Source organism: Aotus nancymaae, unplaced genomic scaffold (genome assembly GCF_030222135.1).
Source record: "Aotus nancymaae isolate 86718 unplaced genomic scaffold, 86718_ANA_hifiasm-v0.15.2.pri h1tg000053l, whole genome shotgun sequence".
Lineage (NCBI taxonomy): Eukaryota > Metazoa > Chordata > Mammalia > Primates > Aotidae > Aotus > Aotus nancymaae.
In genome coordinates, this window is record NW_026988467.1 from 3,520,222 (window position 1) to 3,546,561 (window position 26,340).

At 55.1% G+C, this 26,340-nt stretch overlaps 1 protein-coding gene across 4 annotated transcripts in view; it reads right to left on the reverse strand.

Moving 5' to 3' along the window:
- ACOT7 (acyl-CoA thioesterase 7) overlaps nucleotides 1–26,340 on the reverse strand; it is a 121,985-nt gene that overhangs the window by 10,012 nt on the left and 85,633 nt on the right. For all 4 annotated transcript variants that reach the window (XM_064363175.1, XM_064363174.1, XM_064363176.1 and 1 more), the window contains exons 7-8: nucleotides 21,675–21,791; nucleotides 5,330–5,514 (exon numbers count right to left, since the gene is read on the reverse strand). In XM_064363175.1, coding sequence (XP_064219245.1) covers nucleotides 5,330–5,514; nucleotides 21,675–21,791 — 302 coding nt within the window. The remainder of the gene's footprint in view (nucleotides 1–5,329; nucleotides 5,515–21,674; nucleotides 21,792–26,340) is intronic.

The following is a 26,340-nucleotide window of genomic DNA, read 5'->3' on the forward strand; positions in this document are numbered from 1 at the left end:
TCAGAGTGGACAAACATACAAGTGCGCGTTTTCCCTGTGTTCTCGGAACTCCCCTGGCTACACATGAGGCCGCTCTAAGAGGCCAGGGAAAGACGGCTGCACCCGCCTTCCTCACTGCCTCCCGCTTCCACCCAGAACACATTTCACGGCTAAAGACTGAGGCTCTGAGTCCTGGCCCTGACCACCTCGGGAGACACGGGTCAGTGAGACCCTCTGGGAAAGGGGCAGGCTCGCTCCAGTTTGGAAGCCTGCTTTGCAAAGATGCTTTGTCTTTGCAGTGTGTGCAGTCGAACCCTCAGCTAATCTAGCGAGACATCCCCTCTCCAGTGTGCCCAGAAGTATGAGCTCACCATGCTCCCTCAGACCCCACAGCCATGGCGCACCTGGAACGGGCTACAGTCTTCTCCCGGGTCAGGGGCCTGGGCAAGCCCCCGCCCCACCCTGTCTGCACTTCCTCCTCAGGCCCAGGCTGGGACCCACAAGTTCTCAGCCAACAGCCCCAACTCCCTGGGCCTGCAGGGACTACAACCCCCAAGCCTGCAGGAATCAAAGGAAGCACAGCCCCAGCCGAGGTACCAGGGATGTCCTCCGCTTTGGCAGACACACTGGGCTCTGACCCTCCTGCAGACTGAAAAGCCCTCCCACACCTGTCTGCTGCCGCCAGCCACCCGCCGTCCCTCCCCACAGGCCACTTCTCCAGCCCCTGTCAGCCCAAGGTCAGAGGGCACTGCCACAGGGAGGCCTGGCTCCATGTGCTGAGTTGGCCTCTTCTAATACGAGACCGGGAGATGCTGGCAGCTGCCCGGAGTGGGTGCAGCAGCCCCCAGCATAAAATATTCACGGAGATGCAACTCCAAACAGAGAGCTGCATCCGTGTCAGCCAGGCCCTGGGGAAGGGAGCTAAAAATAGACAGGAGGCTGAAGAAAGCTGACGTGGGGACGAGGGAGGCGACTGGGAGCAGGAGGAGGGGCCGCCGGGGCACATCTGGAGGGACGGAACGCACATGCAGGTTCACCGCACGGAGCACACACGTGCTCCCAGCCCAGAACTCGTGCTCATGCGGTCAGTCCCCAAGTGAGGGCTGCAAATCTCTCTCCGGGCAGCCTGCCCCACCAGAGGCTATTTTTATCTACATCGACTTTGACATCCGTGGGCCCCAGGACACCTCAGTGAAGAATCAAAGACCATCTTTAATGAGAGAAATAACAGGCTGGATCAACATGACGGGCCACACTCGGGGACAGGTCGCCATTTCCTCCATTCAAGCAGGCGCCCTTCCCTGCCCCTCGGCAGCCCCTCCTCCACAGCCAGCCCTCCTCCTGCACTCTAACCCACCGCAAGGCGTGGAATTCTTGAAGGGGTAGCTCCAGGACTGCTCCCCAGGTGGCTCTGGGAACGTCACAGGCCGGGCCCCAAAAGCCTCCATGACATAGGCTGCTCTCCCCATGAGGTTGAACTCCCTCAGGTTGGACTCTATAGGGAGTAGGGGACATGAGGCACAGAGGTCCCCTCCCAGAGAGGACACGGATCGCTGGCCCTTGTGGTCGCTGCACTGGCCTTCCTGAGCCAGCCGAGTGCTGGGGTAGGTGTGAGTAATTCTGCCCCCACATCCAGTGTGCACGGCCCAGCCGGGGGCAGCCGGGGGAGGGAACGCCAACCGTGCCTGCAGCCACTGCCAACCTGGAAGGATGCCCGCTACTTTCAGCTTTCAGGGGCTGCTATTGGATGGAAGACCCCCAGGGTACCTCATCAACCTGTACGGAAGTCTTTCCAAAGCACAGGCCCCGGACCCTCCTCTGTTACACCCATGTGCATGAGCCCCACAGACTCCCACCACCCTCCATCTCCTGCCCTGCCCCGTCCTAGCCGGGTGGCCTCAGCCGTGTCACTGTCCCCAAGCTCCACCCCCCCGTTACAGACAGTGGCTCTGCCTTTGGTCCTCGCTGTTCCCTTCACTTGAACAGTCCCCACAAGACAGCTTCTGCCCTTCCTCCCTGACTGCAGGTCTCCGCTAAGACTTTCTTTGGGAAGGAACTTATTTAAAATTGCGCCCATCCCCTGGCACACTCCGATCCCCTCATTTCCTGCTTTCTTCGTGACCCAGGACAGCATGGAACTTCCTCTATCTTCACTGTGTTCTCCTCCCTCTTAGAGGGTATGAGGCCCCAGGGAGCGCAGGTGAACAGCAGCAGACAATGAAGGCCCCCCATCTTCACCCACCCCACGTGGTGGCTACTGTTCCCCTCACCGCCATACAGATGAGGAAACTGAGGCACACAGGAAGTGCATGCCTAAGGCCACACAGCTCATAACTTTGGAGTTCTGGCTGACGTGGGTGGCCGGGCACTTGCTCCTGGACATGTGAGCCTGACAGTCCACGCAGAATCTGTAGTGGAGGGTGCTGGGAAGGGGTCTGGGGGTGGTGGAGGTAATGTTTCTCTAGAACGATTGTGGGTGCCCTTCTAAGGAGAAAATGCCCGAGAAATGCTGTAGCTCCAGGAGGGTCTGGGGAGGGTGGTCCAGATGGGAGCAGCAGGTGCACAGGCACCAGGCAGGAACGAGCTCGCTGCACCCACGCCCAGGACATGGAGGAGCCGGCGCGCATTTCGATGGGAGAGGGAGTGGCTCGGATTTTGAGGACCAGCTCCCTGGGCTGCAGGGAAGGGTCATATTGAGAGCACCAGGAATGGAGGAGGGAGCAGCTGGGGACTGAGCAGGGGCCTATGGGGACAGGGCAGTAAGAGCTACTCGGGAGAGAGACGTGGAGAGGCACTGGGTGGACGTGGGCATGGGGGAGTGGGGAGGAGCCAGCTGGGTCCCCAGACTTTCAGAGCAGCGCAGAGGCGGAGAGGAATTTGTTTCATGGGGGGATAATGAGTTCCATTTGGGACAAAATGTATTTGAGATGCTTTTGGAAACCCTGCTGAGGGGCAGCACTGGCCAAGTCAATTTGGGAGTCAATAAGACACACAGGCGTGGACGCGACAACCCCAGGACAGAAGGGGCACAGGTTAGGACCTGTCAAAGCCAAGGGTGAGGGGACTGCGTGGTGGCCAGGGAGGCCAGACTGTCCCTACACACACTACAAGTCCCCTGTCCAAGGAGCGCAGGCTTCACTGAGGGCCTGGTCAGCTGTGCTACAGCCAGGAGCGGCCAGCAGACAGGGCATGTCCTCTCATCTGTCTACACTGCCTGCAGAGGGAAGACGGAGCTGAGAAAGTGTGTCCAGGAGGCAGGAAGAGGTCGGGGGCGGGGAAGGAGAGAGCTGCGGGAACTTGCCTGTGTGAGGTTGGGGGGTTCAGCACGGAGAGCAGCCATGCTGAAAAGCATTGAGGGAGGGGCGTCGGGTCCATCGGGGGAGACCAGAGCGGGCCCGGGTGAGAGCGGAGCCCATGCTTCAAGGCTGAGAAGAGCCGGCAAGTTCAGAGAAGGCGTGTCCAAGGTGGGAGGAGAACCAGAGACAAGGCTGAAGGTCAAGGACAGAGGAGGCCGTAGCCTCACAGCAGGGTCAGGGGCTGAGGATGGACTGCAGATCAGCCCAGGTGACGGGGAGGCAGGACACCATCCTGCCAAGGGCCGATGGGCCGGGGCAAGGTGGGTGGGTTTATAAGTAAATGGGGAGGGGTGGCGACAGATGAGGGAGGAAAGAGCAGGCGGCAGAGTCAGCCCTGACGAGTCGGGGGTGGCAGCCTGGGGGGCTTTGCCACAGAAGAGGCGGTGGGGCTGGAGGCAGGAGCAGTCCTCCCAGAAGAAGGGGAGCGTGCCTCGTAAGCCCCGGGTAGGAGAGGGGCCTGGTCACATGAGCTGCGTGAGGGTGGGTCACAGGCACCGTGTTAGTGCCGTGCTGGGCCTACCCACCACTCACTTGCCTTCCTTCCAGCCTGGCTGAGTCTTCCTCATCCTTCCCGTCCAGGTTCACCATCAGCCCCCTACGTAGCCCACCCAGCCTGGGAGACGCCAGGACCCAACTCCAGCAAAGAGCTGTCCTGGAGTTGGCGGGGGAGGGTACTCTCTGGGCCTGTCAGCTCACACACCACACCTGGTACTGCCACCACGGGCCCTGGTGAGGCATGGGCTCCTCCACTCCAGGAAGGGGCAGGGCTGGGAGAGGGGCTTGTAGGGGTCTCAGCCTTGACTGGGAACAAGGCAGCTGGGGCCACCAGGTGGCCTTCCTCAGCCACGTGGGGAAGAGACAGGCTGCGCTCCAGCCTCTGGGAGGATTGAGTTTTTAATGCAATGTGTGTTTGCTGCAAAGGATTTCGGTGCATGCTTCTCTCTGGCAGGCTGAGCAGCAAATGCTCTCAGATCTGCATGGGGAGCAGACGCCGCAGGGCAGGGGCCTCCAGAGCCTCTGGAATCAGGGCTCAGCCTCACAGGGCTGCGGTGCCTGCCTGCCAGTCACTTCCACTAGAGCACCAGGCTCCCACGAGGCCTGCGGGCATCATCCCCCCTCGCTACCCGGAGGGGCAGGAAGCTCCTCCGGCTCTGCTTTCCTCTTGCTCCCCTCAGTGACAGACACAAGAGCTGGTTCAAAGAGGAATCAGGACCAGCCCAAAGGCTGCAGAGCCCCTGGGGTTGGCCAGGATGGGGAGCCTCTGTTCTTAGGACAGACACAGGGAAGCTGCCTCTCTGGGCCATGTGAACCCTGCTGATGTCTGTGACCCTACAGAGTCCATACCAGGCAGAGAACTACCAGCTCTCAAATGTGGCAGGGCTCAGGGGGCATGGGCAGCAGCCCCTGTGAGCGAGCGTGTGGCTCAGCACACACCCGCCCCACCTGCGTGCCTAAGGAGGAGAAAGGCCGAGGAGCTGGGACCCCAGCCTGAGAGCCCACCAGCCAGGCTCAGTCTGTATCAGGTAGGACCCTTGGGCCAGGGCTACCTGGAGGGAGCGCATCCCTCCCTCCAGCTTCCCAGCAGGCCCTTCAGCAGGGGATGGGGGACCCGGGGCATGGTCCTCATCCCCCTCCAGTGTTCAAACACAATGCCAGGGAACCCCAAGGCACCACACTCAGAGACGACCTGGACACCCCAGGCAGCATCCGTGCTAAGGTGCTTGTAAAGGGGCCTCTCTTGTCCTGTCTGCCCAGCCCCACCCCACGGGCCCTGGGAGTAGAGCCCAAAGGCCTCCCCACCGGTTATGAGGCGTTCCTTCTCGAGGCCTCAACAGATCAGCCCTGCAGCCCCAAGTCACTGGTCTGGGCAATGGCCAGGCCCGGCCCCACTCTGACCCCCACTGACAGGACTGTAGGATTCAGGCAGACGCAGATTCCCCCTGGAGGCCCAAGCACAGGGACCCTAGGGCCGCCTGGCAGGGACGTGCACTCACCACAAGCTGGGGCACGGGCAGCGACCTGCCCTCCTGGCTCAGCGACACGTAGGTGAAGAAGGCACTGGCGGCCCGGTAGCGCTTCTGAGAGCTGTCCACAACAGGGTCGGCGTCCACCAAGACCTCGATCTCCATGGACTTATTGCTCGTGAAGGTCATTCGTCCCGAGATGGTGATGACAAAGCCTGTGGAGGAGGGAGGGCAGGGGTCAGGGTGGCCTCCACCCCACGGCCAGGCAGGGGGCATTGGCGTTTCTGAGGCCAGCAGGCAGACACTTGGTAGGGGAAGCAGTGGCTTGGCTGACTACTAGATGTTCAAATAACAGAATTATTAGAATGTGTTGTTAGTAGCCCGTGAACGTTTATCTTTCTCCCCGCACCTGCCCCAAGACGGAGTCTCGCTGTATCACCAAGGCTGGAGTGCAAGGGCACAATCTCGGCTCACTGCAACTTCTGCCTCCTGGGTTCAAGCGATTCTCCTGCCTCAGCCTCCCGAGTAGCTGGGATTACAGGAACATGACACCATGCCCAGCTTTTTTTTTTTTTTTCTATTTGTAGTAGAGACAGGGTTTCAGCATGTTGGCCAGGCTGGTCTCGAACTCCTGACCTTATGATCTGCCCGCCTCAGCCTTCCAAGGTGTTGGGATTACAGCCGTTAGCCACTGTACCTGGCCGAATGTTTTTCTAGTGAGCAGATTTATCTGTGTAGAAACTCAGCACTGAAGGATCTTGGTGGCCATGAGTTCCAGTCCCGCCCAGGCAGGGTCTCTCAGGGGTGGGAGTGGCAGCACCTGCCAAAAGGCAGAGCCACCGTGCCCCACCAGGGAGGCTGTGGCCTGTCTTCTAGGAGCTCTGGGTGTCACCTGGCTCTGTCCTTCCTCAGGTCAAGGTCAAATGTGCAACCTGCCCTGTCCACTCCCTGTCCTTGCTGGTGCCCCCCAGAGCCACAGCTGCGCCTACACTGCTCCAAGCATCAAGACAGAACCTGGCATCACCTTCCACAGCCACTCCCGCCCCCAGAGGCTCCAGTGACACAGGGCAACTGCCCATGCCCCTTGGTGGGATTGAATCATATGTGACTGCATGCTAGGCCTCCCTTCTGGCCCCACTGGTCTTGCCCACGGGACCAGAGTTTCCTCTTCTGGACTGCTGGACATCACACCCCTTGGCCAGAGTCCCCCACGCTCAAAGCACCAGCCCCATTTCCCTATGAATCATGACAAAGTCCAAAGTCACCTGTTCCCATACATTGTTCTCGTGTCTCTCTCTCCCCATCAACCCTAACCAACCTCTCTGTACGCCCCACACCCCCCGGGGCACAACAGTCCATCCTGGCAGAAGCTTCCTGACCCAGAGCTGCTCTTCTGCCCCACCACCATCCCCAGCATGGGCTCTATCCTCTCGCCTGCCTCAACATAATCTCTTAATCTCAGGGAGCTCAGCTCTTCCCTATAGGCAGGCATGAGAGAACCTGCCTGGGGGATAGCTATGGGCTGATCTGGGGCCCGGAAGACGTGTCACCATGTCACTATCAATGATGTCATTGGCTACCAGGCTGCAGAGACCCCAGGGGCTTCCAGGGCAAGTGGTGTCTTGTGGTCAGAACACCCTCCCCAGCGGCCCAGCGTGGCCTCATTCCAGGCCAGGCTCAAGGAAATCCCTGCTGGAATCTGGCCGCTGGGACTTGCTCCCCAGGAACCAGAGCTGGCTTCGGGGACCTTTTAATGCAGCCTCTGGAACTCCCCAGTGTCCTAGCTCTACCGAGACAGGCCTCACAAGGCAGGTTTAGACACCCAGAGCGAGAAAGCAGCCAGGTGGTGGCTGCTGGGGGGCGGTTAGCAGGCCAGAGGCAATAGTGGTTATTTCATGTTAGGAAGTATCAGAACGACCCATATCACATTCAACTTCATACTTACAGGCAACGCTTCATGCCAGTGCCGGGAGAGAAGGAAGGAGCCGTGTGGTCAGCGCCAGCAGGCGTTACGTGAGCTGCAAGGTACAGAGTCCCATGCAAAGTGCCCCCAGTCACAACACATACCCTGGGAGGAGGGCAGGCCATGGGCCAGGCCCCACTAAGGAGCTAGAAGGTTCAGCGGGTCAGCCCTGAGGGTCTCCCAGCATCTCTGCCTCCTTCCCCACTTGCCCAGCCACATTCCTCACTGACAACCATGTATAACTCTTGGGGGTCACAGACCAAAAGCAGGAATGAACCCTTCCCATGAGTGGAAACTGACAGGAGCTTCCCTGAGGCCACAGGGTCACATACAAGGGGTCAACCATGAGCATGCTGCCTGGAGGTGGGCAGCTTCCTGGGGTCTTTGAACACTGGCTTTTAGTTTTGAGGAGCAACAGAAAACGTGTTTTTATTTGTTTTTGAGATGGAGTCTTGCTCTGTTGCCCAGGCTGGAATGCACTGGCGTGATCACAGCTCACTGCACAGCTCACTGCAACCTCTGTCTCCCAGGTTCAAGCGACTGTCATGCCTGTCGCTTACCTAGCTGGGATTACAGGCGTACACCACTACCCTTGGCTTATTTTTGTGTCTTTTGTAGAGATGAGGTTTTGCCTTGTTGACCAGGCTGTTCTAGAACTCTTGGCCTCAAGTGATCCATCTGCCTTGGCCTCCCAAAGTGCTGGGATTATAATCAGGCGTGAGCCACGTCGCCCGGCCTCCAAAAACGTGCTCTTGTTGCCTGCGAAGGCCCCTCTTGGTCACCACCCAACATGGCCAGATCCTGGCTGCTCATGGCTTAATTACTGCTAGAAATCTGAAGAAACTCCTAACGTCAATCAACAATGATTTTAAACGACTAAGTAGGTTGATTATAAAAGCATAGATGTAACAACAGAGAAGAGAACGCTGTCTGGGAGAGCCTCTTGTGGTCCTAACACAATTAACACTTAGTAAATGTCAGGACAATTTTCAATTACAACCAAAAACTGAGACTTTTCACCCTTCAGAGAGCAACATCATTATTCTAAACAAGACAAAGGCTGTAACGTTGGCTGGCAGGAAACAGTAAGATACTTTAAAGCTGGAAACTTAGCTGGACATAGTGGCACTTGCCTGTGGTCAGAGCTAGTCAGGAGGCTGAGGCGGGAGCATGGCTTGGTCCCAGGAGGTGGAGGTTGCCGTGAGCTGAGATTGCATCACTGCACTCCAGCCTGGGTGACAGAGCAAGACCCTGACTCAGAAAAAAAGAAAAAAATAACCGGAGGCCTGATGTGGTCACAGGCTGGGACCTAATTTGAAACCTAGGGTTGACAGACGAATCACAAGTCCCAGTCACCTGGAGAGAGCCCAGAGTTTCCAGGGGCCCTGGCTTAGGGTGTCCTGCCTCCCAGACCCTAGGATCAGAAGGCACATCCCACACAGGACACCAAGGTCTCACAGGCAGCCTCTGGGAAGGGACTGTCCCAGGGCACCCAGGGGGACCAGCTCCCACCCCAAGGGCTCTGTTCCTGCTCCAGCCCTTCCTGAAGAATTCCAGCTACAGACCTGGCGAGGTGGCTCACGCCTGTAATCCCAGCACTCTGGGAGGCCGAGGCAGGCTCATCACTTGAGGTCAGGATTTGAAACTCGTCTGACCAATACGATGAAACCCCGTCTCTGCTAAAAATACAAAATTAGCTGGGCGTGGTGGTGTACACCTGTAATCCCAGCTACTTGGGAAGCTGAGGCAGGAGAATCGCTTGAACCTAGGAGGCAGAGGTTGCACTGAGCTGAGATTGTGTCATTGCACTCCAGCCTGGGTGACAAGAGCAAAACTCCATCTTGGGGAAAAAAAAAGAATTCCAGCTACAGGCACTTTGTCAACTCCAGGATGGCTGTTGAGGCACACATCAAATCCTTCTCTCTGCCTCCTCCAGGTCACATGGAGGCCCCGCTGCATCACCGAAGCCTCCCTGGGGACACAGGTCCATCCAGGTGGGGTTGGGGTGATGAGCGACTGGCCTCAGCCTCTACAAGAGCCCCTACTAGCCTGCTCCCTGCTTTCCACACCCCACCAGAGTGGCCTTCTGTGAGCTCCGTGAAGCTCCTGGCCCCTGTGGCCTCCCCCTAGAAAAGCCCTCCTTCCACCCTGACCTGGTTCATCTTCTGTACCTCAGCTCAAGCATCCCTTCTCCAGGGAGCTGCCCAGGACGGCTCAGCCCCCTCCCCTGCACCTCCTCTAGAACAGTCCCCTGCTCCTGCGGAGCCAACGACCCCATTTGCACTGGCACACTTGTTGGCCTATTTCACGGATGTCTGTCTCCCTCCAAACTGGAAGTCCCACAACGGCAGGGCCGGGCCCAGGGGGCCAAAGCAGGTATCCTGTTGACTAGCTGGACCCCTCTAGAGGCCCATGAGTGCTGGGATGTGGGACATATGGGGATACCAGGCCACCACAGACTCAAGCTGGACAGAACCCTATTAGAGCCCCAGGCCTGCATCCTCCAGGAGCAGATGCTGAGCAGCTCCAGGTCAGGAGTGCCCAGGAGCGTGGCCGGCAGTCCCTTCTGATCCCTGCTGGCCAGCACTTCCTTCCAGTCTCAACTTCAGTGCCTCTCCCTCAAGCAGCCTGCCCCAGAGCCCTGCACCTGTCCACCTCCCTGCCTCCCCGCAAGAGGGTGGAGCGCCTGGGGGCAGTCACGTGCTGGGCACACAGCTGTCACCTGCCCACAGGGCAGCCCAGACTGGCTTCGCCCTTCCTGCCAATTCCTCCACGGTGTTGCCATGTGCTGTCATTCCTCCTACTGGGTCAGAGCCTGGACCATCCAGGCTGCCAGTCAAATCGTGACCGTGCCCACATGTCCCTCCACCAAACGTGGAGGTGGGTGAGGCTGGTCGTGCATCAGAGAGCTGAAGACAGTGTGTCCAGGTGGCTCTCAGGAGCACTGGACTTGATACGAAAGCCAGAAGCAGGGCCGGACAAGCACTCCCTGCAGACCTGGCTGTGTCACACAGAGGTAGGGATGCTCCAGGATCTCCCAGTGATGAGGGGAGCTCAGGGGTCTGGCTTGATTCAGCCCTCCCCCAAGGCACGAGAAGGGCAGGAAGCGGGGTCTGCCCCTGCCTTGCCTGCCAGCAGTGTCTGTGAGTATCCTGTGGTGAACCTGGCAGTAGGCAAAGTTGGGACATTGTGGGGCCCATCCAAGGAAGGGAAGAGAACCCCAAATCTACTTCCATGCACCTGTCTCAGAAACCACCAAAGCAAACACAACCCCACACAGTGCCAGGCTCTGCCATGATGAGGCAGCCAAGACTCGGAGGGCTCCGTGGGGACAAAAAGATCCCCTGGTCCTGACAATCAGCCCACGAGCCGAGGCGCTGCCTTGGGATGACCCTACCACGTCGTTCGTCCAAATGCACCAGCAGTCGAAGTGGCTGGTTTATTTAAAAGATGGGTGGGACCAGCTCGAGGAGAAAAATGGATTAACCAAGAAGAGCATCTCCCTCAGAGCGGGGCATCAGCGCCCGCCTAGCACAGGTGTGGGTGCTTGCTTAATTCTGGGGGAGGCGGCCAGCAGGGAAGCGCCTGGTCCTCTCTGAGCCTCTCTAGCAGAAACAGCAGCCAGGGCCCTGATGAAGCCAGACGCTCATGACAAAGTGTCTCATCAGGAAAGGCAGGACTCTTCAAGCACCTGGAGTAAATACCTGTCAAGGCCACAGTCTCCAGAGGCTATGCAGTCGCACGGGAGGAGCCCTGAGGTCCACAGCCTTGGAGTCAGAGGAGCCTGGGCTTGAATCCAGGCTTGGCCACTGAGCAAGGGCAGGCCAGGAGACTGCACTGTGTTTCAGGTTCCTCATCTGCAAATGCTTTCCATATGCACCCAGCTTCGGAGAAGCAGGGGAGCGGGAGACCCAGCCACGACCCACTCACAGTGGCTCTCCATCAGGGGCTCCACAGGCCTCCTGAGCATTTTGGGGTAACTTCCTCCACATTTTTTTTTTTGAGATGAAGCTTTGCTCTTTGTTGCCCAGGCTGGAGTGCAGCGGCATGATCGTGGCTCATTGTAACCTCCGCCTCCCGCGTTCAAGCGATTCTCCCATCTCAGCCTCCCAAGTAGCTGGGATTACAGATGCCCACCACCACACCCGGCTAATTTTTGTATTTTTAATAGAGACAGGGTTTAACCATGTTGGTCAGGATGGTCTCAAACTCCTGACCTCAGGTGATCTGCCTGCCTCGGCCTCCCAAAGCGCTGGGATTACAGGTGTGTGCCACCGCGCCTGGCCACTTCCTCCACATTTTTAAAGGAGACACAGTCAATCCATGTGGTTCTATCCTTGCTCTGTAGCCACACTGATGTCAACTGCCCACATTCATTATATCACATAACATAGGACCAGGACAATAATTTGGGGTGGGGCCTGAGTTTGCCCCAGAGGCTCTGTTGGAGAGCCTTGCAGGAGGTAAAAGGAATCATACAAGGTAATAAAAAACGACTTTTTTTTTTCTGAGACAGAGTCTCACTGTGTCACCCAGGCTGGAGTCTGCCACCTCCTCCTCTCAGGTTCAAGCGATCCTCTTGCCTCAGCCTCCCAAGTAGCTGGGACTACAGATGTGAGCCACCACACCCGACTAATTTTTGTATTTTTAGTAGAGACGGGGTTTTGCTATGTTGGCCAGGCTGGTCTCAAACTCCTGACCTCGTAATCCACCCGCCTTGGCCTCCCAAAGTGCTGGAATTACAGGTGAGAAGCAACATTTAAATAAATCACTCCCTGTGGTTTGCTTTTTCTCAGGAGACACATTTACACTAGGCAAGAAGCCACTTCCAGTGCTGTCCAACTGAGTACGATGAGCATCGGTAAGGGAGTTTCTATGTTTTCAGCTCTTGAAGCCTTAAAAAAAAAAAAAAACCCTTCCCATGCTGCCTGAGCTCCAGTAGGTGAGCGGTTGTAGCAGCTCCGACACTGAGGTCTGGCTGTGCGTTCTGTGCTGACCCTGCAGGCACCCCCACAACATGAGCGTGGTCTAAGAGGCGGGGCTCGGCTGTGCTCACAGGATCCCAGTCCATAAGGTCCCTCCAGCCCTTGGTTCCAGTGCAAACACTCCGAGAGGCTGGGGGAGCAGAAGGCTCACTGTCTCTACTCCCTTCTCCCAAACCTCCCAGGGGCCCCGTGTCTGTGGCTGAAGGGGCCTGGGACAGGGCGACAGGGCATTTTCTCTCCTGCTGCCTTGAAACCACCCAGGGCTGAGGAGGCCCTTCTCCCTCTCCAGGGCCCCTGCCTGTGCACACAGCTTGGCAGAGGGGGAAGCAGAGCGCACAGGTGGCTGAGCCCTGCCTGGCTGCCTCTATGTCAGGTGGGATTAACTAGCCACTAAGGTAGACAGAACAACGACCCTCAGAGATGTCCCCATCCTAATTTGAACCTGTGAACATGTGACCTTATATAGCAAAAAGGACTTTGCAGATTTGATTAGGACAAGGACTTTAAGACAGCAGCACAGGCAGGCTGGAGATGGTAGTGTCTGTCTTAGCCTCTGAATTCAGCAGCGAGAAGGGCCCCCGGGCTGAGGCCGATGGGAGGGACACCACTCGGCAGTGTCTTCCTTGGGGCCTGAGCCTGCTAACTGTGGGAGCCCTTAATGATGCATTTCAAGCAGACTGAGAGCCCGGAGTTCCTGCACATGTGCCCAGGGAGCAGCCGCAGTCACCCCGCAGTTCAGGGCAGGACTCAAAGATGGCTGGAGCCGCACGTGATCAATGAGGGTCGAGCTTCGTCACTCACACTCCAGGCTGGTCTCCAACTCCTGACGATGGAGGCCAGGTGGTGTTCAGGCCAGGCCGTTGGGGACACCAAAGCATGGGCGCAGAGCTCTGGTCCCAGAGACCAACTGCTGGGTCTGCCCTCCCAGCCCCACCTGGAACCAGCTCCGTGGCCGTGAACAGCTTCCTTAACCCCTCGGAATTGCAGCTTCCAAATGGGAAAAACAGAGACAGCGATCGTCCCTGTCTCACTGGGCTGTGTGAGAAGTAAATGGTATGGAGCACACAGCACAACGCCTGGCATCAAGTGTATTAGGTAGAGTTAAATATATCGGTGCCTGTAGTGGGCTGAATTGTGAATTACAGCCGCTTTCTGTTTTTAAGTAATTGTTGAGCCTGCCTGGAGTGGCGCAGCCCGTGAGCGCTGGCAGGTGCCCCAGCCTGACTCCCCCGACAGACGGGCGTCTCTCCAGGGGCGGCGGCAGCCAGATTTCAGCAGTATGCCAGGGATTTGGAAAAGAAAACAAAATAATAAAAAAAAAATAGCTGTTAGCAAGACTGAGAGGTTGCCAAGTGTTTCAAAGTTTAGGAACAGCTCAGCGTTTACACTCCAAAAAGAGCTGTGGCCGTTAACGTTCGTAAGAAAAGCCTGGAAACAGTGAACTGACTTCGTATTTCTTACGTAACACACCCCAAGGCCTTTTCTAGAAGATTCTATATTTTTTACCCTAATAGTGGAGATTGTTTCTCCCCAAGAAAACATCAACTTTAGATTTTCTTACCAAGTACTTCCAAAACTATTACGCTGAAGGTAACGATGTAACTTTTCCACACCGGTTGGCTCTGGGCATTTTAATGTCTCACAGAGCAAGTGACCCCGAAGTTCCCATCGGGGGCTCTTCTGCTTGCCTAGGGGGGTGGGGGGCTCTCCCGCTCTGTGGGTGCCAGCAGGCTCCATATGCCTTCCTCTGTGCTGGTCCCTGGGTGCGGGCTCTGGCCTGTGGTGGCCCTCGGCTCCCTGGCACCGACTCCGTTGCTGGCCTGGGGAACTCCACGTGCCTTTGCTGGGTGAGCAGTTGCACGAGGCAGGAGGCCTCAGCGCTACTTCCCATTTTCCCAAGAGATCCACGGATGAAGCGCTCCTTCCTTCGCTCCAACTACCTGGTGAGAGTTTTACTCGGCACACACCTGCTAAGGACCCTGTAAGTGCTTGGCCGTGCCAGTTGGTGCACAGGTAGAAGGGGACAGCTATGACAAGTGGCAGCCTGTCCTGGCTGACCTGAAGTGCCAGATGGAGTGGCTCAAGTTGAATGTGGCGTGTGGCGTGTCATGGGCAGCCATGGAGGCTATGAGCAGAAGAACATCAGGTCCCTGGCACCAAAAGGCTGTGACAGTGAAGGTGGTGCTGGGTTGGGCTGGTGAGGGGCGAGGCTAACAGAGGTGGCCCTCTGTGGTCTAGGCAAGCGCGGGGCATCCTGGAAGAGTCTGGTTCATGACGTAAATGCCAAATTTGCAACCAAGAGAGCTGGGCCTGTGGCAGGGTGGCAGTGGCCTCTGTGGCAGCTGGTGAGTCCTCTCCCAGCCCTGGAAAGTGCCCCAAGTTTGTAATTTTCTCCTACGCACATGCCCTTCGTGGCTGAAACTGTTATCTCCTGACCCCTGAGCCAATGTCTGGATGACACAAAGCTGCCCATGTAACTTCCTGAGAGACACCCTACCCGAGCAAGAGGGCAGGCCACAGCTACGGGGCCTGGCACTTGGCTGATGTCACACAAAACATCACTCTCCCAAGGAGGCAGTTCTACAAGAGGCTGAAGGAGAGAAAGCAAAGCACTTCCTACCTGAAAAATCCACCCCTCAGGTCTGGCTTCTCCATTCCACGTTCCCACTGTTTTTTTTTGTTGTTGCTAGTTTGTTTTTTTTTTTTTTTTGAGACAGAGTCTCACTCTGTCGTTCAGGGTGGAGTACAGTGGTACGATCTCAGCTCACTGCAACATCTGCCTCCTAGGTTCAAGCGATTCTCCTACCTCAGCCTCCTAAGTAGCTTGAATTACAGATGTGTGCCACCATGCCTAGCTAATTTTTGTATTTTTAGTAGAGACGGGATCTCACCATATTAGCCAGGCTGGTCTCAAACTCCTGACCTCAGGTGATCCGACTGCCTCAGCCACCCAAAGTGCTGGAATTACAGGCGTGAGCAACCATGCCCCCAGCCTGGGTTTTTTTTTTTTTTTTTTTTTTTTTGAGACAGAGTTTCGCTCTTGTTACCCAGGCTGAAGGGCAATGGCGCGATCTCGGCTCACCACAACCTCCGCCTCCTGGGTTCAGGCAATTCTCCTGCCTCAGCCTCCTGAGTAGCTGGGATTACAGGCACGCGCCACCATGCCCAGCTAATTTTTTGTATTTTTAGTGGAGACGGGTTTTCACCATGTTGACCAGGATGGTCTCAATCTCTTGACCTCGTGATCCACCCACCTCGGCCTTCCAAAGTGCTGGGATTACAGGCGTGAACCACCGCGCCCAGCCTGTTTTTGTTTTTTAAATTGAGACAAGGTCTCACTCTGTCACCCACGCTGAGTGCAGTGGTACAATCACAGCTCACTGAAGCCTTCACCTTCTGGGCTCATGTGATCCTCTCTCCTCAGTAGCCCAGATAATTTTTAAATCTTTTGTAGAGATGGGGTCTGACCATGTTGCCCAGTGTGGTCTCAAACTCGAGGGCTCAAGTGATCCTCCCGCCTCAGCCTCCCAAAGTATTGGAATTACAAGCATGAGCACCTGTGACCAGGCTGTTTTTTCATTTTGTTTTTAAAGAGACAGGAGTCTCACTGTGTTGCCTAGGCTGACTCGAACTCCCGGACTTAAGCAATCCTCCTATCATAGCATCCTAAGTAGCCAAAACTACAGGTGTGATCAACTGTGCTCAGCCCCAGCTTCTTTTCTGATAAAATATGCTGAAATGGGCACATCAGAAAGCTACCTTCCATCTGCTAAGACAGGATAATGTGCTCCCAAAAGATGCCCACACCCGAATCCATGGCACCTGTGACCTCATGTGGCAAAGCAGACTCTGCAGACATTGACTAATTGACTGCCCTTGAGATGGGAAGATTATTCTGGGGTACCTGGGTGGGCCTGATATAATCACAGGGGTCCTATGAGAGGACGCAGGAGTGTCAGAACAAGAGGGGGATGGGATGATGTTAGCAGAGGCTGGAGGATGGTGGGGGCCATGAGCTGAGGAACGTAGGCAGCCTCAGAAGCTGGGAAAGGTGAGACTCAGATTCTTCCCTCAAGCCTCCTGGTGGGATGCAGCCTGCGGACTTGCCTTAGACTTCTGACCTCCAAAATCATGGGAGAGTGAGTGCGGGCTATTTTAAGCTACTGTGTATGGAAATGTTACAGCAGCCCCAGGAAACTCAGAGGCCACATGACTGGCAATGGGTCTCAATTCCTGGGCTTTTCCCCACTGTGGCAGATCAGCCTGTGGGAGGTAGGGGGTCCCCTCCCAGGGGACCAGTGGGCTCTCAGGGCTTTTCACATGAGGGGCACAGGCTGTGAACTGCTGCCACGGCCCTGCTGTGCCCTCAGGCTCCACCCGCCCGGATGTGCCCGGTCCACCTGGCACCAGCACCTTTTCCATAAACATACAATTTTGAAAGTAATCCTTATGCTGATTGAATTTATACTTAAGGTTGAATTAATACTAACACAATGCTCCAAAACAAAGAACTGCAACTCCTTGGTCTGTGTGACTATTTCCTGTCATTACAAAACCACTGCTTCCTGGTGCTTGTGGAGGAGACGTCACATCCATTCCCACTTCTGACACTGATCCCAGCTCCCCGCCACTCAGAGGAAAGGCCCCAGCCCTTCATCATAGCCCCGAGGCCTGCTACTGTAGAGCCTCTCATTTGGCTCTAGTGGGGCTGCTCTCTGGAGTCAGGGGCCGGGGCCAGTCCCCTGCCCAGGTGTATGCTGCTCTTCTCTAAAGTGCGGGGTCCTTGGGGGCCTGCTGGGGTCACTCCCCCTGCATTCCTCAGATTGGCCCCTTCTCCAGGCTGATGTCAATTTCACGCTGGGTCTCACAAGGACAGGTCCCACATCCACAGAGATAGAGGCAGCCTGGGGCTGGTGAATCCCAGAGGGGATTTGACAAGTTCATGATTTTATCAAAGTGGAAGTGATGGCCGGGCGCGGTGGCTCACGCCTGTAATACCAGCACTTTGGGAGGCCGAGGTGGGCGGATCATGAGTTCAGGAGATTGAGACCATCCTGGCCAACATGGTAAAACCCTGTTTCTACTAAAATACAAAAAATTAGCAGGGCGTGGTGGCACGCGGCTGTAATCCCAGCACTTTGGGAGGCCGAGGCGGGTGGATCACGAGGTCAAGAGATCGAGACCATCCTGGTCAACATGGTGAAACCCCGTCTCTACTAAAAATACAAAAAATTAGCTGGGCATGGTGGCGCGTGCCTGTAATCCCAGCTACTCAGGAAGCTGAGGCAGGAGAATTGCCTGAACCCAGGAGGCGGAGGTTGCGGTGAGCCGAGATCGCACCATTGCACTCCAGCCTGGGTAACAAGAGCAAAACTCCATCTCAAAAAAAAAAAAAAAAATGTGGAAGTGAGCTAGTATCTACATGAGTTACGGAGACAAAGTGTTTGTAGTGAGTCCCCAAATGACACATCTACTCACAACCTCGGGATGCGGCCTTCTTGGAAGAAAGGTCTTAGCAGGTATAATTAAGCAAAAGGCCCTGAGATGAGATCGCCCTGGATTCTCCAGGTGTGTCGTGAATCCTATGACAAGTGTCCTTGTAAGAGACAGAAGAGGAAAGACACACAGAGGAGGAGGCCTTGTGACCACAGAGACAGACCGGAGTGACACAGCCACAAGCCAAGCAATGTCACGGAACAGCTGCTGCTCCCAGAAGCTGGGAGAAGTGGGGACGAATCCTCCCCTGAAGACCTCGGAGGGACCTTGGCCCTGTTGACACTTTGGTTTCAGAACTGTGGCCTCTAGAACTGGGGGCGAGCAGATGTTGGTTGTTCGGAGCCCACCAGAAAGCAACACCCGTTCTCTACAGCACAAAGCTCTGCCGGGTGCCGCATGCAACCCAAGGTGAGGCTTCTGTGCCTGCCAGCAGCTCCCCGGGCTCCTGACATGGACTCGGACAATCCATAATAATGTGTACCCCTGCCCCGGCAGCAGGGTCTGGCCCTCGAGGCCTCCTTCGTGGTGTGGCCGAAGCGAGAGGCAGGCGTGGGGCTCAAGGGTGTACAGCAGACCCAGCAGAGTCCGTGAGAAAGTCACATGGGAACCGTGAGGCCGGCCCCCTGCGGTTTGTCACACACCTGCCCAGTGTCACCCAGAACCCAGAGCCAGCAGGGGCCACGCCTCCCCCCACAGCCTTGCTCTGTTTCCCTACTGAGGGGCAAGCGTGGGAGGCAGTGAGCTGATCTGAGGCGCAGTGTCTGAGGGGCGAGCCTAACAACCCTGCTCTGACAACACTGGCCCTGCTCAGCCAGCACAGCCCTCGCCTCCCTGGAAACAACCCGGCAGGTGCGACAATCCTCTGGAAAACAACACACGAGTGTGACAGCATCCAACAGCCCCTGGATGCGACAGCGTCCAATAGGCCCTGGAGGACACTGGCACAGAAACAGGCCAGATTCCAAGGCTGCTATTTCAGTTTGGCCCAAATTCTATACACAAAACAAGATGTCATCTAAGAAAACAACAAGGGTCTCTCTGTTCCTGGTAAGGAGCCCAAGGTTTCACCCAGGAGGCCCTGGCCAAAGCTGAGACTAGGTGGGGGCCTGGGGGGCCCACTGCCAGGCCCTGGGTGTGGCTCAGGACAGTGGGAATCAGGCGAGCCTCACCCAGCCTGCCCCGCACCCTCACCGCATGAAGGAAGCCAATCCAAGCGAATGTCCTGCCAGAAATTCTGGCTTCTGAAAGTGAAGGTCCCCTCCTGTTTTAGAAGAAATGTAGCCTTGCAGAAAGCCTGTCAAAGCAGCTCCTCGTGTGAGTTGCCCCAGAAGCCTTCTAGGCTGCTAAGCTAATTCCTGGAAAAAGCATTCGCTTCGGACTATGGTTCCTGATTTTCCCTCAAAATTAATCATTCCTATTGACGAAGAACCACAATGCACCCCCTAACACTCTCCCTTAAAAGTTATTTCCGGTTGCACAAGGAGTTGAGGGTGGGGACTTTGTTTTGTTTTGTTTTTGAGACACAGCCTCACTGTCGGCCAGGCTGGAGTGCAGTGGTGCGATCTTGGCTCATTGCAGCCTCTACCTCCCAGGTTCCAGCGACTCTCGTGCCTCATCCTCCCAAGTAGCTGGGTTTACAGGCGCCTGCCACCACGCCTGACTAATTTTTGTGTTTTTAGTAGAGACGGGGTTTCACCATGTTGGCCAGGCTGGTCTCAAACTCCTGGACTCAAGTGATCCACCCACTTCGGCCTCCCAAAGTGCTGGGATTACAGGTGTGAGCCGCTGCGTCCGGCAAGGTGGGGACTTTGGGAGAGGGTTCCCCCTTTAATGGCTTCCTCATTTCTAACGAAGCTCTTGCCTTTTCATTCTTTGGGTGCTTCACTGAGCTTTACGCAGAGAACATCTGATGACTGGGCTGACATTTAGGAAACAGAATGACCATCCTGGAAAGTCTATTCCTCTCCTGATGGTTCTCCAAGGACACTCAGGGACAACTGAGGATGGAGAGTCCTGTGGAATGCACGCACTTTTCCCACTATGTACTTTGCGGCTGTATTTCACAAGGTAGCCCTAATAGTGACTTACCCAGGCAGGAGTCCTAGAAGCAATGGCATGGAATATGATGCCACAGATTCTCCTGCAGGGTCACGCACCGCTGCGCACTGCACGCAGGGCTGTGGGGGACAAGCTGAAACACTTGTTTGGAACTGCTTGTTTTGGGCAGATACTAAAATGACATTGTGGTCTATGTTTGAGGCAAACATCTATCAGTCAAGAAAAGATTCTGAGACTGGGTGTTGTGGCTTACTCCTGTAATCCCAGCACTTTGGGAAGTCAAGGCGGGTGGATCACATGAGGCCGGGAGTTCAAGAACAGCCTAGCCAACATGGTGATACCCTGTCTCTATTAAAAATACGAAAAGTTAGTTGGGTGCAGTGGCACGCCTGTAATCCCAGGTATTCGGGAGGCTGAGGCAGGAAAATCGCTTGAACCTGGGATATGGAGGTTGCAGTAAGCTGAGATCACACCATTGCACTCCAGCCTCGGCAACAAGAGTGAAACGGTTTCAAAAAAAAAAAGATTCTGAGTGAGCCACTGTCTCTACAAAAAATGCAAAATACAAAAATTAGCTGGTTGTGGTGGTGCATGCCTGTAGTCTCAGCTACCTGGGAGGCTGAGGTGGGAGGACTGCTTGAGCATGAGAGTTCAAGGCTGCAGTGAGCAGAGATTACACCACTGCACTCTAGCCTGGGGGACAGAGTGAGACCATGTCACAGAAAAAAAAAAGGGGGGGCTTCTGCAAAGTGGAGAGGCGCAATGGCACAGACCATCCTTCTCTTCACCCCAGAGCACCCAAAATCCAAAATGTGCCAGCCCACCTGCTCTCCGTCATTCCAGGGAGGGAGCCAACCCTCCACTGTTCCAATCTCAGGTGCTTCTGCTCAGTCCTGGGCTGCCCATTGCCAGGCGTGTTCTGCGGTAGCAGCTGCCAGAGGGAGCACCAGGGCTGGGCAGCCCCTGCTTGGGCTCTGGTGGGCAGGAGCCGTGGCGAGGAGACCCAAACTTGCACTTCTTTCACTCAGTCGCCTCTCAGGACAAGGGGCTGGTCTCAGCGGACAGCTCCTCCCACGAGCTGCTTTAATGAGGAGTTGTCCTCAGAGTCAGCACCAGGCCCTGATGATGCTGACACCACCCTCGGCCTTCAAGGCAGGGCTGCGGCAGGGGCTGCACAGTGTGCGGCCTCATCTCAGGAGCCGTGACACTGACAGAAATCACCATGTGTCGGGGGCACTTCACTTTACTTTTGCAGAGAGCGGTAATGTGAGACATGCGTGGTGACCCCTGCTCATACAAACTGCGGAGGCCTGGCCTCCTGAGCTGGCACATGCACCCCAGGGGCAGCAGGCACCATTTCCAGGCGGGGCCAGGTGGCTGGGATTGGATTTTTGTCATGGGGAAAAACCACCCAACGCCAGCACTGCCCTGGGTGGCGTGGGCAGGGCTGGACCAGGAGGGGCTCCTGCGGGCTTTTCTGTACTGATCCTGCCACTGCCTACATCATGAATCATTAATTTCTCTCCCAAAATGAAACGCGCTGTTGCGAGGTTTGGTGTCCAGGGTCACAGCAGCTGTAGGCATAGGACCTTCCCGGAGCTCTGTCTGTGGAGCGTTTTCAGAGGTGAGTTTAGGCAAGTCTTTAGGAAGATAACAGCCCCATCATATCTGAGTCGTGGACTTTACCAGATTGAAACATCATGTCAATAAACAGCAAGGACAAGGCAAGAAACCTCAGGTTCCCATTCCCTGGGGCAGATGGGCACACACCGAGGCCCACGTGGCCCTGGGTGTGAACAGAAGACTAACTGGCACAGGGACCCGAGCGGCCGAAGGGCACTGCCTCCCTCCTCTTTGCCAGAAGAGTGGTTACCTTTTCTGATCTTGTCGTGAAAATTAATGGCGTCCACAGAAGCTGTGACGATGTTGGTCTTGCAGTGGCGTGCAGCCACAATCCCAGCGACCTCGTCCATGAGCTTCATGGTCACACCTGCGGAGAAAGGGGCATTCGGCAGATGAGACACGGAGGCGGGGGAGACCATTTCACATCCTGGAAACAAGTCACAAGTTAAGCCCTCCCCTCTCACTAGCCTCCAGCAAGGGCTGAGGCTGGCAGGGGTGCAGGGTGCTGGACCACACGCGCTGTGCTTACACGCCACGCGGGGCTTCCTCAGGAGCTTTTGAAAAAAACAACCATGGCTGATACGCCAAGCCACTAACAAAACAGCCCTTTCCCTGTCCTCTACAGATATCCCATATTGCTGGAAGGTTTTGTTACAATGTCAGCTGGGACAGCTGTGATCCTAAAGTCACAGAACAAGTGCTGGTGAGGATGTGGGGAAACCGGAACGCTCCTCCACTGCCAGCGGGACTGAAAGATGGTGCAGGTGCTTTGGAAACAGTTTGAAGGTTCCTAAGAGGCTAAACACAGAGGGACCATATGACCTAGCAACTCCAATCCCAGGAATATGCCCAAAAGAAATACATGTTCAACAGAAACTTGTACAGAGATTTCACAGCAGCATGTACACATCACAGCCAAAAAGTGGAAGCAACTCAGAGGTCCATCAATGACGAATGGAGAAACAAAATGTGGCCCTTCCGTACGATGGAACGATACACGCTGCACTAGGCATGAACCTTGAAAACGCTACGCAAAGCAAAAGAAGCTAGACACTAGAGACCACACTCTGTATGCTGCCATTTATAGGAAAAGCCCAGAATAGGCAAATCCCCGCAGACAGAGGGTAGTTTAGTGGTTCCCTGGGGATAAGGGATTGGGGGAAATGGGAGTTAGTGCGAATGGGTACAGGGTCTCTTTAGGAGACATGATAATGTTCTAAAACTGATGGCAATAATAGTTGCACAACTCTGAATATACAAAAAAATCAACAACTTGAACACTTTATTTCTGAGACAGGGGCTCACTTTGTCACCCAGGTTAGAGAGCAGTGGTGCGATCTCAGCTCACTGCAGCCTCAACATCCCCAGGATCAGGTGATCCTCCTACTTCAGCCTCCCAAGTAGCTGAGATGACAGGCACATATTACCACACCTGGCTAATTTTTGTATTTTTTGTAGATGGGGTCTTGCTATGTTGCCCAGGCTGGCCTTGAACTCCTGGGCTGAAGCAATCTGCCCACCTCACCTCCCACAGTGCTGTGACTACAGGCATGCCACCGAGCCAGGCCAGTACACTTTCAATAGGTGAATTGTGTGGTATGTGAATCATCCTTACTACAGCTGTTATATAAAAGAAACAGAGACTCACTGAAAGAATCCTATAAGGCCAAGGCCAAGGCAAGCCTCAGGCTGCAGATGTCTGCTTTTGCTCAGTCTCTCTTATTTGACAGACTACCACTGTGCACACACTGGTCCTCCACCCCCCCGTACAACACATATATTACAATTATTTCATTTTTTAACTTTTAAATTTATTTTATTTTTTTTTTTGTAGAGAAAGGGTCTCACTATATTGCCCAAGCTGATCTCAAACTCCTGAGCTCGAGTGATCCTCCCGCTGCAGCCTCCCAAAGTGCGGGGATTACAGGGGTAAAGTGAGCCACTGCTCCTGGCTCTTATTTCACTTAACAACTTAAATCATACCTTTTCTTAGGTTGAACTACATGAAATTGCCAATAGTCAACCACATTTGACTTATAAAAGCAGCAAAGTGATATTAACCAACTTAATAGCTACTAGAAATTTTAGAAAGGTATGTGCATTCACCCTAGGATACAGAATGATTTCTTTTTGAGACAAAGTCTCGCTCTGTCACCAAGGCTGGAGTACACAGTGGCGTGATCTCAGCTCACTGCAATCCCCACCTCCCAGGTTCAACTAATTCTCCTGCCTCTGCCTCCCTAGTAACTGGGATTACAGATGCATGCCACCACACCCAGGTAATTTTTGTGGTTTTAGTAGAGATGGGGTTTCGACATGTTGTCCAGGGCTGGTCTCGAATTCCTGACGTCAGGTGATCTGCCTACCTCAGCCTCCCAAAGTGCTGGGATTTACAGGTGTGAGCCACTGCACCCGGCCAAGGACACAGAATGTTCCAGTAAATCCAGAGGGAGGCAGGAAACCAGACTCCATCCCACAAGTGAAAACCAGGCTTGTACAGAGTCACATTTAAGGTGGGAATCAAATGCCCATAGCATCCAGCAGGTAAAGCTGGAAAGAGCAGAATTAGTGGAGGCCCCAGTCAGAGACCAGCCAGGGCCCCCTGCTGCTCGGCTCCTGCCTAGTGCCCCCCACGGGGATCCCATTCTTCAAGAAACACATCCGCCTAAGGAGAGGCATGCATCTTGTGTGCATCTGGACTCTACCAACTGGACAAAAAGATCAGCAACTGGGGAGATGTGAACACTGATTGGGTATTTGATGATATTAAGGACTTACAAGTGTATTTGGGAGGATGTGATAGAGCTATTGTGGGGGTTCAAGGTAGGAAGTTGTATTTTAGATACACTATCTGGGCTCTGCTTCAAAATACTGCAGCGGGAAAGAGGTGAGGCAGGAACCGGCAGGTGCTGCCCATTGCTGGTGCTGTGAGATGAACACGCCGGGGCTTGGGATGCTCTATACTCTGCTTTTGTGTATATCTGCCCATTCCCAAAATAAAAAGCTAAAACACAGACATGAGTGTTATTGATTAAAGCATTATGGTTTTATTACCATGACTTTTCTCACGGGACCTGAAAGACGATCCTGCTAAATGAGGTAGGACAGGTGAGGGGAGGAGGGGCCACGTTCACATTCACTGCACTTCCGCCTGTCCTTTCAAAGACCTGGCGCATCTGTTTGGCTCAACCTGTGCTGGGGACATCAGTATCCCATCTTTCTTTTTTATTTTCTTTTTGAGATGAAGTCTCTCTCTGTCACCCATGCTGGAATGCAGTGGTGCGATCTCGGCTCACTGCAACCTCCACCTCCTGGGTTCAAGCGATTCTCCTGCCTCACCCTTCTGAGTAGCTGGGATTATAGGTGCCTGTCACCATGCCCAGCTAATTTTTATATTATTAGTGGAGATGGGTTTTCACCATGTTGGCCAGGCTGGTCTCGAACTCCTGACCACAAGTGATGCAACCACCTCAGCCTCCCAAAGTGCTGAGATTACAGGTGTGAGCCACCGTACCCAGCTGCATCCCCGTTTTTCAATCAGCATCCCCATTGTCAAATGAACAATGGAGGCCCTAAGTCACATAGAGGTCCGATTCTAAAGAAAGAGCACAGGTGAAACGCTGGGAAAGTAGCTGTTTGGCAGAGGAAAGAATCCTAGGCACCAGATTTTCTCCCCCAGGCAAATAAGATGCTGCTCTGGGTGCCAGGCAGGGAAGGGCACCTCCGGGCTTCAGGTGGCTTGGCTCTCACAGTTCTGCAAGGTGATTTTACGTTATTATTAGAAACAGGTGCAGCCTGGCTAAGCCACCACCAGGCTCTCCTGGGTCTCTCCCCCATGGCAAGGGGCCTCCATAAAGGCCCAGCATGCCCAGGCTTGGCAGAGTAGAGGACGGTCGGGCCAGGTCCCTAGCCCAGGATGGCAAGGAGGTGAAAACACAAAACAGAATAGGATCACCCATGTGTCAATATCGAGGGCCTCCGTGGAGGGGGCAGCCTCAGCTTCTGAATTAACCACACCCAGCTGTGAGTGTGCCCCCACCACAGTGTGGCTCAGGATAGAGTCTGGAATGAGGCCTAGTGTGCATCCCTCTCTGCCCCATCACCCACGCCTGAAGGGGCTTGAGCCCCTGTCCCTGTCGAGAGCATGTGAGTCCCCTCAGAGGCTCTGGCGGGAGTGAGTCCCATCACCTCTGCCACTCTGGCTGGGTGAATTTGGGCAGGCAGGTTCTCCTCCCCGGGCCATGGGCTCTGGGTCTGTCAGGCAGAGGAGGTGACAGCGCCCACAGGCAAGGTGACTGAGGAGCAAACAGGACGGGCCATGTGGCCGCTCAGCAATGGCAGCTGCTACCATGGGACGTGGGGACTCAGTAGACATCTGTTGAGCTGAACACTAATTTAATTTAGGACTTTGGGGACAGATCTGAGATTTGGAGTCTGAACAGAAAAGGAAAGAAAAATGAAATAGCTCAGAACACCAGGTGAGTGCTGGCTGAGAACCCCACTCACCTGGCTCAGGTGGGCAAAGGAGGGATCCAGAGCACAGCCGGCCTCCCCTTACCAGGCGCCAAACACAGAGACACAGAGACCCACGTGGTCACCTCCTGACTAGGCACTAGGTCATGGCTTCAGAGAGAGAGAGTGTGTGTGTGTGTTTGTGGCATGTGTGTGTTTGTGGCATGTGTGTGCATGTGTTTGGGGTGCTCAGCAGAGGCAAAGCTGGAGCCCACAGACTGAGTTCTTCCTGGTTGATCTGCCTCATAAAGAAGCTGACTCGTGACCACAACAGGGGGACCAGTGGCCCTGCTCACACACACACAGCCAGCACGGGTGTGCCACAGAATTCCACAGCATTTCCCGCAGACTGACTCTAAATACTGCCCTGGGCAGCCAGCAGAAGCGCTGTCAGCCTCCAATGG